The sequence below is a fragment of the Chiloscyllium punctatum genome, chromosome 2, assembly GCF_047496795.1.
Source record: "Chiloscyllium punctatum isolate Juve2018m chromosome 2, sChiPun1.3, whole genome shotgun sequence".
NCBI classification, from domain to species: domain Eukaryota; kingdom Metazoa; phylum Chordata; class Chondrichthyes; order Orectolobiformes; family Hemiscylliidae; genus Chiloscyllium; species Chiloscyllium punctatum.
Genome location: NC_092740.1, coordinates 92,112,544 through 92,125,452, shown reverse-complemented (window position 1 = coordinate 92,125,452; position 12,909 = coordinate 92,112,544). Strand labels below are relative to the sequence as shown.

Sequence of the window (12,909 nt, the reverse complement as noted above, 5' to 3'; positions counted from 1 at the left end):
CGGACATCCATATACTACCTCCCGAGACATCTGAAAGCACAGCATTAGTTTTCATATATAGGCAAGAAGCACCCAAACGCTACATCAGCCACTTCTTTCAAGTCCCACACTGTCGTTAAATTATCAGAATGCTTATTCCAATACTAGCAGTGCACAACCAGCAGTTTCCTCTAATATTGGGAAGATTGAAACTATTACTTTAACCCATTGCTCCAAATTATGTGTACCATCTTCCATTTCCAGCCTTTGGCTGGTAACAATCGGAGTGTGAATTTGTCAGTTCAGAACCAATGGCCTATTTGACTGAATGGTGTTGTCAGTCATATTATCAACATAGTATGTATTCCCATGATAACCTTTGCCTTACTTTCCCTCTCAACTCAATTACGCATGAAACTCTCATTTTATGCATTTGTTGCTTCTAGACTCGGTCATTTCAGCATGGGGTTACCTGGTCTTCCAAATTCTGGTAAAAGCAAATATAGTCAAGGCTTTCAAAAGGAAAATGGATCATCTGAAAAGGAAACATTGCAAACTATGAAGAAAGGCCACGGCAGTGAACATAACATTGCACTTGCAGAGAGCCAGCTCACGTCTAAAACACCAAACAGTCTCTTTCTGCCCTGAGTCAAAATGTTTGGTGCTGGAAAAACACAGTCAGTCATGCAGCATCAAAGCGCTTATGCTCAAAACGTCGATTCTCCAGCTCCTGGGATGCTGGCTGACTGGCTGTTCTTTTCCAGCACTTTGATTCTGATTTCCAGCATCTGCAATGCTCACTTTCTCTTTCTGTGCTGAGACTGTTCAATGGCCAAGATGCAGGAAGGAAATTCACCGACAGTTGTGGTAGAAAACATTTGTATGATTATGAGGTAATAACTGGAATCAAATCAAGATGTTTCCTCTATTCCCTATATTCTTCCCACCAGTCTGCAAACAAAATAACTAACTGACAACTGTTTATAAATGCAGATAGCACTGGAGTCAAGAATCAGAATTGCTGGCACCCACAGACATTTCAGTTAAGCTAATATTCAAAGTTGGAAAGAAGTTCTATTTCTTCTTCATAATAGAAACTGTTTAATAATTAGCATTGTCCTTTGTGGGATGTTATGTATAAATAGCATGTTAGCATTTCTACAATATAAAGTACTTCAATGACAGCAGTGCTTCCCAGATGCACTGAGGATGTGAAATGCATTGCCCAATTGCATGTCATTAACCTTGGCAATGAATTATAGGAAAATTAATGATTAACTCATATTTCTGTTTGTCAAGTGGACTTTAAAAACCAATTTCTTGAGCACCACACCTAGACAAAACAGTGGACTCTGAACCCAGCACAAGTAGAATTTTTAAAACAAAAACAGAATTTGCTTGAGAAATTCAGCAGGTCTGGCTGTATCTATGGAAAGAAAACAGGATTAACTTCGAGTTCATTGATCCTTGTTCAGGAAAAAGTGTTATTTGCGTTTATGTGAATGGATAAGTAGAGAAAGCCAGACACAGATAGACAAAGAGGGAGGGACAGACAGACAGAGTGCTAAGCCTACATGGAGCACTGCAACAGGCCTGAAACAAAAGTGTTGGTATGGAAACAGTGGTGCATTGAAGTGGCAGGCAACTGGAAGCTTGGAGCTATTTTTATGGACTGATGCAAGTGCTCGACAAAGCGGTTATCCAGTTTGGGGTTTTGAGTCCCCATTGTAGAAGAGACTGCATTGTGAGCAGCAAATACATAAACTAGTGTTATGAGGATGTACCTTTAATTTAGATTAAAAGCTAGCAGAACGACCTGATAGCACCAAGTATTCTGAACAAGATATAATATTTTGGTCCAGCAGCTAGTGTATCGCATTGCCTGGAGACAAAAACAAATTTGAATTAGGCCAATCAGTTTAAATTATACCCAGAAAAATAATACCAAACTCAGATCAAGTTTGAATTCAGTATATTGACAATATTAAAAGCCAAATGACACAATCCGATGCTTTGGGGGTATAAGACCGGGAAAAATTGAACAGTTGAGGGAGAACTGCCAAAAAGACCAACAGATGTAGGCTGCTGGTCAGAACTCGGAGAGGTACCGGTCTAGAGAAGGAGTTTGCACAGAGAATAGCATCAACACTGACCTGGAGAGCAAATCTATAGAGGAAGGTGTAAAGAGACGATTCGACAGCCGGTTGGTTTTGAAATTTGAATTTTTCAGTAAATCCTAATTGGGCATTTTATCGGATTAGTATTGTAGAGGGAAAGTAAAAGATGGGTGAGAGGAAGGAGTTGTAAATAATTGTTAGTTAATTATTCTCTGTAATGCTTTAAGAAATAAAGTTGTTACTTTTTACTTAAAATCATTCTTGGCCTCTCGAATTTTCACAGATTGCTGCACAGGATAATTTTTTTCTGTGTTGGTGGTTAAAATTAAACAGGAGGATTTACCCAGTGACATAACAGTTCACCTGACTTAACTTTTTCTCAATTTGATAAGGACCACAAAACCTGGCTTTGAAGGGCTATCCTATCGCTGGTAACAGTACGAACATACCACCCATTGGGGAAAACGTCAGAGTCGCAGAGCTTTTTTCTGCCACCTGTTTCATTCTCCACTGCGTCCTCTTTAGGTGCTGTTTAGCTAACTCACTTGCTCTATTTAATCTCTCCCTCAATCCGATACATAATCTAAGTATGAGATCTCAGGCTTTGGTCCTGTCAATTTTTCTTCAATTCATTTCAAAAGGACATCTCACTTCATGCCCAAATATTAACTCAAGGGGAGTGAACTGAGTACATTCATTTGGGGCATCTCTAATGGCAAACCATACGAATGGGATACCTTTATTCCAATCATTCAGGTAATCCTGACAGTGTGCCCTCAACATGGCCTTCAACATCTAATGCCACCTTTACAAAGCTCCCTGGGATTCAGGATGATACGCACCGGATTTAAAATGCTGTATACCCAAGTATTCCATAACCTCCTTAACAGCCTAGCAGTAAAATTTGACCCTTGGTCCGACTGAATCTCTGGGTAGCCTATACACAGTGTGAAGAAAGCTACTAACTCCTCTACTACCCTTTTTGCCTTGATACTCCGTAATGGAACTGCCTCCAGAAATCTGGTAGACACATCCATTATTGTTAATGAGTACTGGCTACCACTTTTAGTTCTCGGGAGGGGACCGACACAAATCAATTATAACCCGTGTGAAAGGTTCTTCAAAATGCAGGAACTGGCAACTGGCCTGTGGCCTACCAACCATTTGGCATGTACAACATGTTAGGCAAAAGCTACCCAAATCCTGGTGCATTCCAGCCAATAAAAATGTTTTTATACCTTAGCCTGAGTCTTTCATACCCAGAGGTGACCTCCTACAGGTAGTTCATGTGCTACCCATAACATGTCCTGTCTGTATGCTACCAGCATCACAATCTGGTGCACTTTGCCCCATTTCTTCCCTGCCCTCGCCTGCCATCTTAAATTTCTATCTTTTGGATAATAACCCTCCAGAATATTCTCTGCCTCCTTTTCGGAGGACTATATCTTTTATTGTCTTGTTTTGCTGTTGCAAGTCTCTTAGCCTTTCAGGACTAAACACTTCTGTCTGATCTGCCTGTTCAGGTTTTTCCTGCACCATTTCATCAAACAGAGTATCCACTAATTGAACTTCAACTCCTTCATCTTTCTCTTTAGAATTTGCTTTGTGCTGTGACTTTTGATAGTGGGATCTGGTTACTACACAGTCTGGAAAATATTAGGATATCAGTCTTCACCCCTCAGTTTCTTGGTCTTCCTTGGGCTTCTCCACAAAAGGGTATCACACCCACCTTGGATCCTGCCAAATCATTCCAGAGAACTAACTGAATTCCTGGAACTGACACTCTGTCAATTACTCCCACAATAATTTCCTCATCTTAAGTTGGCACTCCAACCTGATCTTTCTGGCAGTGAAAACAACTTTTCCCAATGCCCTTCTAAAACCACCAGCACTAATTTTCTGTATCCCACTCCATTACTGGGAAAACACCTGAAAGCCTTTCACCTCCTGGGCTTCTTTAACCGGTGGTAAAATCTTACCAGTGCTCTCTACTCTTGGTTCTGTAGTGTAGGATCTCCTTTTCTCCCAACTTCTATCCCTTACTGGATGAAATTCTGGCCTGAACCTTGTCTTATGCACCAACATGCACCTGGTAATTCTGCTGTCCTTCTCACTTTCTGAACTTTGTTCCTCCACTTGATTTTTTATGATCTCTGGAAGTGAGTTTTTTAACTCTTCCAGCAGAATAATCTATTGTAGAGCCTCAAAGGTACTATCTATTTTCAAAGCACACACTCATCTATCAAAAATGACTATGTTTAATTCTTTTGAACTCAGCATAAGTCTGACCTGGTTCCTTCTTTGTGTTTCTGAACTGCTGTCTACATACTTCTGGTACCACTTCACTTACACTTAAAATAGCCTGTTTAACCTCTTCATAATCTCATAACCGTCTCATATCTGTACTTTATCATCTTGACCACTCACATGACAGCGCGGCAAATACCTTATTAGCTCTGCTTACCAGTTTAACCTGAACTAGCATTACCCATAAATCCTCGGACCACTCCCATCTGCCTCACCAATTTTTCAAATGAAATAAAGGTGGCTTCAACATCTTTCTCATCAAAATGTGGCAGAGTTTTGACATATTTGCCTACATTACTACCTTCTCTTTTAATCTCTATCCTGTTAACATGACTTTGCTGACTAAGTTGCAACTTCAAGTTCAAATTTTCTTTTAGTCTCTCCTGTTCTTCTCTCTCTTTGCTCAGCTAAGAGCGTTTTCTCTCTCTCCCACTGTTTATCTTCTAACTCCATTTTCTTCAATTGTAATTTTAAGTTTTTCTACCTCTACTGTACTTGTCTCGTTCTCTGACACACTTAAGTGTTTGAGTAATTCCCTTACAATTTCAGCTTTACTTTTGTTCTGGTTAAACTCAAATCCAACTTCTTTGCCAATTCAAAACTTATGGCTTTTTTCTTTCCTTCTAAACGTTCTTGGCAAATTTGAGGGTCATCTTCAAATCCCAGAGCCTCTTTAGCAATTTTAAGAGCCATTTCTCTCACTTTTAATTTAATCAACCACAAGTCACTGTAATGAAACAAATTGTCTCACCTTCATTTGATTTAAAGATTTCGGACATGAATCTGCAAGTGTTTAAGTCTGTTGGGTTTTTTTGTACCCCCAAATCTATTCAAATCTGTCTAAACCAGTTTAAATCCCAACAATTAGCCCCAAAACTGTTACATCATGGGGTAAACCCTCCTGCTTAATTTAAACCAGCAACACAGAAAAAATTTGTCCCGTGCAGCAATTTGAAAATTCGAGAGGCCAAGAACTATTTAAAAGTAAAAAGTTACAACTTTATTTCTTTAAGTATAACAGAGAATAATTAACTAACAACTATTTAAATCTCCTTCCTCTACCCTATCTTTTACTTTCCCTGCTATAATACTAGCCCGATAAAACCTCCAATTAGAATTTACTGGAAAATTCAAATTTCAAGACCAGCCAGCTGTCGAACCTTCTCTTCTACAGATTTCTTCTGTAGATTTGCTCTCCAGGACGGTGTTGATGCTATTCTCTGTGCAAACTCATTCTCTAGACAAGCACCTCTCAAAGTTCTGACCAGCAGCCTACATCTGTTGGTCTTTTTAGCAGTTCTCCCTCAACTGTTCAATTTTTCCCGGTCTTATACCCTCAAGGCATTGGATTGTGTCATTTGGCCTATAATATTGTCAATATACTGAATTCAAACTTGATTGGAGTTTGGTATTTTTTCTGGGTATAATTTAAACTGATTGGCCTAATTCAAATTTGTTTTTGTCTCCATGCAACCAGCTACACTAGTTGCTGAACCAAAAGGTTACATTATATCTTGTTCAGAACACTTGGTGTTGTCAGGTAGTTCTGCTCGCTTTTAATCTTTCTTAAAGGTACAGTACACCCACATCTTCATAACACTAGACTGAGTGAAGTACAAGTAAATTGTTGCTTCACTTGGAAGGTGTGTCTGGCGCCTTGGATAGTGAGGAGGAGGAAGAAGTAAACAGGGAGGAGATGCACCTTGTGTGATTGCATGGGAAGGTGCCAAGGGGCTGTGGGAGGTATTGCAATGTTCTGGAGGCAACTTTCATTTATGGAATGGTGACCATCAAGGTGAGGGGAAGATGTGCCTGGTTGTGATATCTTGGTAGAGGTGACAGTAATGGTGGCTAATGATCCTTTGGATGCGAAGGTTGAAAAGATGGTTTGAAAAGCGAGCACTGGGGAGACCCATCTTTGTAGTGGGATGGAAGTGAAAGGGTGAGGACACCCCTCTGATCTGAAGAATGAGACTTTAAAAAGTTGTTCAAAGTGAGGACAAACTCAGCCAGGTGAAAGTGGATGGAGGTGTGGACAGTTCAGGCTTTTGTTCCAGGAGGAAGCTTCAGAGCCCGAAGACTATTCTGATGGGAATGGACGCCCAGAGGGATGTTACATAATCATGGACAAGAGAAGACTGGTCTCCATGAACTGGAAATCTTGAAACCGATGTAAAGACTCGGAACAATCATGTAAAACTATATGTAAAAAGAAGAGTAAAATGTAGGATTTTTAAAATCTGCCTCAAACAATAAAATCAAAAGCAGAAACTCACCTTCATCCAGTGCTCTGTTAATAGCAGCACAAAGTGACCAAAAGCCACTATGCATTTTGCCTTTGTATTTAATCAAACACTTGTGATCATCATTTTCAGACCAAAAGGAAAAATTGAGGGTGTCTACGACAAATACCCAGTTGACAGATGCTTCATTCATTGTTTGTGGGTTTAGATCATGAAGTAGTTTCCATCCTGTTGCATCAAGTTCCTTTGAATTTCTTTTTTCAAACAGCATTTCAGCAACCTTGCAAACTCCTTTTTCTAATATAAAGACATCTTTGCTGTTGTCAGATATAAATTTTCCAGCTTCCCTTGGCAGCAGTGGTGCATCCATTCTTTTCCTTAACTAGATCTTGAAAGAAAAATGAAACAGACATTTAAACCATGAACAGAAGTTTGCCATAACATACAATAAAGTGCAGGAGTAGATTAAGTAGTTCATACACTTCATACTTACACACCTGAAAAATCACAGCCAGCAACTTATTGATTTTAAGAAAAATAATATTTTGATATTTAAAATTAGTTGTGTCATATTACATTTGTGCCAGTAACCTACAGATAAGCTGGAGCCAATGAAGCTGCTTGTTCCATAAATGCTAAAACCTAGAAGCTCTGCCTTTTAAAATTCGGCCTCGTGGTGATTTTTTTTCACAAGCATATACAGGGGAACCTGGATTATCCAAATGAGATGGGCGGGCACGATTTCATTTGGACAATTGATTATTCGGTCAATTGATTAAATGCCTTTCCTCTGGGGCTCGGAGTTTTTAAAGTCTGCTCCCCGTTCAGGAGACTTACAGCAGCATACAGCGCGCGAGACCCCTCCCCCAATACCGCCCCCCAGCCCTGTCCAACACCACCTCCCCCCGCCCTGTCCAACACCGCGCCCCCCCCGCCCCCAGCCCCATCCAACACCGCCCCTTAATTCCTTGACTGTTCAAAAATCTATCTTTGCCTTAACAATATTCTACAAGGTAGCCTCAACTGCTTCACTGATTCACAATCCTTTGGGTGAAGTCGTTCTCCTCAACTCAACCTCAAAAATAAGGGGTAGCAGATTTAGGATTATGCCTCTTAGTTCTCATTTCACTGCCAGAGGAAATAACCTAGAGAAAACGCTACTATCTTATCTACTCCCTTCATAATTTTATATCACCTCATTCTTCTAAATTCCATTGAGTACGGTTCCAGTCTACTCAATCTCTCTATATAAGTGGAGAGATATTGTGTTATAGGTATCTTTACTAACTCAACAGCTCGCTATATTTACTAAATGGAGTTTCCATTCATTCATTTATCTCTTACTCACAGGCACTCTGTATTTATTGAGTACAGGTACACAATCCTTTATCCGAAAAGCTCTAGACCAGCTGGTTTTCGGAATTCAGAGTTTTTGAATTGCGTAATAAGTGACAGTTCAACAGTGAAATTTTTCAAAATCTTACCGAACAGTAGACTCATCATGAATAACAGGCCCTGAGACAGAATTGAGGCCTGCTAGTGCTGGGCCATGACCCCCCCCCCCTCCGCCATGTCACATATGAGTAACATGCATTGAGTGGATGTGGAGTTGGGTTAACTGTTTGCATGCTAAAGAACCTTGTTAATGAGACAAAAATTTCACAAAAAAACTTTCGGATTTTGGAACTTTTCAGATAAAGGGTTGTCTACCTGTACCATATTCCTTTTTCATTTATAACTTTGCAAGAATGAGTTTCTCGTTCTATCATAAAACCGCAGTTCTGTAGGACCTTTCGCTATTACAAATTAAAACATTCCTTCCAAACTGATTACTGCTATCTCACATCTTCAACTCTTATCAGACCTATTTCTACATCAAAAGCTACCTCTGAATCAGCATCAATATAGTAATATATTCAGAAGAATGACTCCCCACCATCAAGTCACCATAAAGGTTATAATATTAATCACCTCTTATCAATCTTCTTTCAAGACGCACCTAGATTACAGAACACCAAACAGTTTCCCTAAATTAGAATGATGTGGAGGTGCCAGTGTTGGGGTGGGATGGACAAAGATAAAAAAAATCACAACACCAGGTTATAGTCCAACAGGTTTATTTGGAAGTACTAGCTTTCGGAGTGTTTTTCCTTCATCAGGTAGCTGTGCAGCAGGATCGTAGGACACAAACCTTTTAAAACAGGGTCACTCTCCCCTTAACTGACAAAACAGTGCTTCTTGAAATAGGATGAATGAATGAAACTCACACCTCAAACGGTAAAGAAATTTCACAACCCAGCTGCAGTAATCAATTTAATATCCTTTATTTTTTTCATTAAGTACAGGTACAATTTCTAACTTATTTACAGCTATGGATCTAGTATTTTTACTCAGATTTACTAACTTAAAAAAAGGACTAACACCTCTTAATTATGCGAGCAGTCCAGACAGATACTCTTATTTCTACCAAGAGTAGCACTTCACAAATGTTTAAACCATTTCCTGCTTCCCGAGGACAGAAGTCCCCAAACCTTTGGGTACAATAGATAAAAAATGTGACACCATAATGGTACATTAAAATTCCAGTTAAGAACTGTGTATAAAGAGACTACTCTAAGAACTGTACTTCAGGACTCTATTGCCATCTTGAACTTGTGCTACTGTAGTTGCTGAATAACAACGCTATTTTCACCACTCACTGATATCACTTGTTATTTTAACACAATCCCACAAAGCCACCCTCTCAATTCTAGAATCAACCTCGTGAGCCTCCTCTGCACCCCTTCCAGTGCCAGTAAATCCTCTCAACTAAGGAGGCCAAAGGTGCACACAGTACTCCAGGCTGACCTCACCTGCATCCTATACAGCTGCAGCATAACCTCCCTATTTTTAAACTCCCTCCCTCTACCAAAGATGGACAATATTCCATTTGTCTTAATTTCCTGCTGCAGCTGCAAACCGACTTCTTGTGATTTATGCAAAAGGACCACCCAGGCCCCCTGGGTAGCAGCATGCTACAATTTTCATCATTTAAGTAATAGCCCAGTTTACTATTACTCCTACCAAAATGAATGACCTCACATTTACCAACATTGTGCTCCATCTGTAAGAACTCTGCTCACACAGTTAACCTATCTGTAGCCCTTTGCAGGTTTTCAGTGAACTCTAAAAGAGAAAGTGAGGACTGCAGACACTGGAGATCAGAGTCAAAAATTCCGTAATGATGAAGACCCTGGTATAGGATTTTACCTTCTCACCCTCCATGTGTGTTTTAATTTAACCAAACTGTGATTTCTCCTTCCAAGAGGATCCCTAACTATGAGATAAATTATTCCTGTCTTATTACACAGGACTAGATACAGGGTAGCTTGCTCCCTCATGGGTTCCATTATATCCTGTTCGAGGAAGCTTTCAGATACAGTCTATGAACTCCTCTGCATGGCTGCCTTGACTGACTGGATTTGACCAATCAATAAGTAGATTGAAATTCCTCAATGATAATTGGCATGTCATATTTTTACATGCATCAGTTATTTCTTTGTTTACTGCCCCCCTGACCATGATGTTTTTCTCCTTACTAATTTCCACCCACATTGACAGACCCAACATAGTGAAGCATTCCAGATAAAATCTTTACAATGGATATTCATCAAATTGGCAATTTTGGGGGGAAAAAAAGGACGATAAAACCTTTACAATCAATACACATCTCTGAGGTGAAATTTCAAAATCCACAGGTGCCACTGATGTTACGGGAAGGCAATACATTTATTAGTCCTCGTCAATGCACAAAGTTCTGTATGGCCACTTCATCGTCGCTGAAAGCGATGACGGAACTTACCCAACAACCGCAACGAGACTCGTAAAGTACACGGGACACCAGGTTATAGTTACATCTTGCGTTTTCAAGTAAACCTGTAGAAATATAACCTGGTGTCGCGTGTTCTTTGACCTTGTCCTACCCCGTCCAACAGCGGCATCTCCACGTCAATCAGGGTTCACCAGCCTCGAGATCACGTTGGAGGAGAAAGTTTGGGAAGCTCAGCTTCGGATTATACACTAAAAGGATCTACGATTCGACCAACTCAAAACAAAATCGTACATTTCAAAATTCAAATCAAGGTTGATTGAAAGCTGTCACGGAGACTTGTGCACGCGCGTTATGTCAAGGCCTGGAAATAAAAATTTACATCTAGTGCAACATAATTCTCAGAACAAGTTACCCTGAAAATAAGTATTAATGCATTCGAAATATCACAGTAAACTCAAAAAGTTTGGGGAAACCCTGGTCGACGTGGACATGTTAGACCGAAGGTTCTCATCCCACGCTGTATGATTCTATGAATGCGATTGAAAAAATATGGCTAAATGTTCCGCTGGATCCTGAAGATAAAAGAAGCAGAGCGCCAGATTTCCCAGCCGCTGGTTATTCCGCTGGATTGTGGTGTCCAGGAACCACATCTCTGCATGAGGGTTAACCAAGAGACCGCAACTAAACCCGTTGGTCGATCAACTTACCTCTGGACGACAAAAAAAAAAGCAGACTTCACAACACTCCGACTCCGTCAAAAGCCTCTCCGATCTTTGAACTGTATCCGAAAACAGTCAACGGCCTCAGCCAGGGCGGAGGAGGAGCATGTCTGACTGGTCACCATTTTGAGCCAATCCACTTTCACCTGCCGGGCGCGGAAGGAGGACGGCCAGCCGGCTGGCGGCTCTGCGCACGCGCGATAACACCCCATCGCCGGCTGCCATCTTTGTAAGGTCCGAACCAGCCGGAAGTGATGTTGCTAGGACACAATAATAAACAGAGAGTAACTGCAAGTCGTTGGCTTCGCAACTGACCGGACTTCTCTATCCTCGATAAATATGCAGGCACCGACTTAGATCAAAAGAGCCGTGCCGGACGTAAGTCAGATAAAAGTTACAGGCACCTAGTGTACGGTGAATGTTCACTAAGTTGGTGCCTGGAATGTGAGAGGGTTATCCCAAAAGGCTGAGCAAATAGGGTCTGTATTCTCTGGAATTTAGAAGAATGAGAGGTGATCTCATTGAAACATTTAAGATTCTGAAGAGGCCTGATGGGGTAGACACTGACTGGTTGCATTTATCTAGCGCTTTTAGGCTAAATAACCTAGGCACTTGCAAGGCTTGCCATCAAGTAAACAATGGCAAAAGTGAGGACTGCAGATGCTGAAAATCAGAGTCTAGATTGGAGTGGTGCTAGAAAAGCACAGAAGGTCAGGCAGCATCGGAGGGGCAGGAAAATCGATGTTTCAGGCAAAAGCCCTTCATCAGGAATGAAGGCCTAATCTAATCTAGACTCTAATCAAGTAACAATATCTAACCAGGTGTAGCAATAAGTAATAGGAGGATCTAAAACAGAAATTGCTGGAAAAGCACAGCAGGACTGGAAGCATCTGTGGAGAGAAATTCCCTGACCTATGAGCAAGCTCTCAGAATATGGGAGCTATAATTTAGAACTAAGACGTGGAGAAATCTATGCATTTGGTTGGGTGTTAAATTTTGGAATTTTCTATCTTAGAGGGTTGTGGATCATTTTGTATACTATAAGGCAGATACAGACAGACTTTTGGGCTCTCAGAAAAGTGGAGTTTAACTTGATTAACCATGACTATGTTGGGTAGTAGAGTGGGCTCAATGGGCTGTATGGTCTTTCCCTACTCCTATTCCTTATGTTCCTAATGCTCAGCAGGAGAATGAAATCATGACTGAAAGATGAGGAGAAGACACCAAAAGTTGCAGAAGTACCAAGGCATAAAGTTGGGCTGACTTGGCAATGCAACCATTAGATTTAGCTGTTTGCAGTGAACAGTCTGGCAGGATGTACAGCCCTAATGAGTGTAATCACCCAATAAAGCTCTAGGTCAGTGTATGAAGAAAAACACATCTCACCCTCTCACGAGTTTGCCAGGCTAATTCACACTGGAAACTTTCTCCACTCAACCTAAAGGTTGCATTGACGGTTCAGGACTCGTGATTGTTGTTGAAATATCCCTGTTGTTATGAAAGGGTTTTTGTCTCTGTTCTAGGTGTGGATACACTATTGACATTGTACAGTGTTTGTTACTGAAGCTGATTGTCTTTATATTGTGGACCAATTGGCAACAAATTAGAGGTGATAATGTGCCATTTACTGTGTGGCTACGCTAATAATGCTGCATTTATAGAGTCATAGAGACATACAGCGTGGAAACAGACCCTTCGGTCCAACCCGTCCATGCCGACCAGATATCCCAACA

General features: G+C 40.7%; 2 protein-coding genes across 9 annotated transcripts in view; one reads left to right on the top strand and one right to left on the bottom strand.

Annotated features, from left to right (window-relative positions):
* Positions 1-11,332, bottom strand: part of qng1 (Q-nucleotide N-glycosylase 1) — a 35,215-nt gene extending 23,883 nt beyond the window's left edge. The window contains exons 1-2 of the mRNA XM_072585680.1: positions 11,165-11,332; positions 6,680-7,034 (exon numbers count right to left, since the gene is read on the bottom strand). Of these exons, the coding sequence (XP_072441781.1) occupies positions 6,680-7,016 (337 nt within the window). The 5' untranslated portion in view covers positions 7,017-7,034; positions 11,165-11,332. The remainder of the gene's footprint in view (positions 1-6,679; positions 7,035-11,164) is intronic.
* Positions 11,333-11,421: 89 nt separating this feature from the next.
* Positions 11,422-12,909, top strand: part of LOC140486439 (kinesin-like protein KIF27) — a 141,969-nt gene continuing 140,481 nt past the window's right edge. For 6 of the 8 annotated variants that reach the window (XM_072585619.1, XM_072585585.1, XM_072585591.1 and 3 more), the window contains exon 1: positions 11,422-11,554. The gene's annotated coding sequence lies outside the window, so the exon portion shown is untranslated. The remainder of the gene's footprint in view (positions 11,555-12,909) is intronic. The other 2 variants (XM_072585613.1, XM_072585602.1) reach the window with 1 other exon arrangement.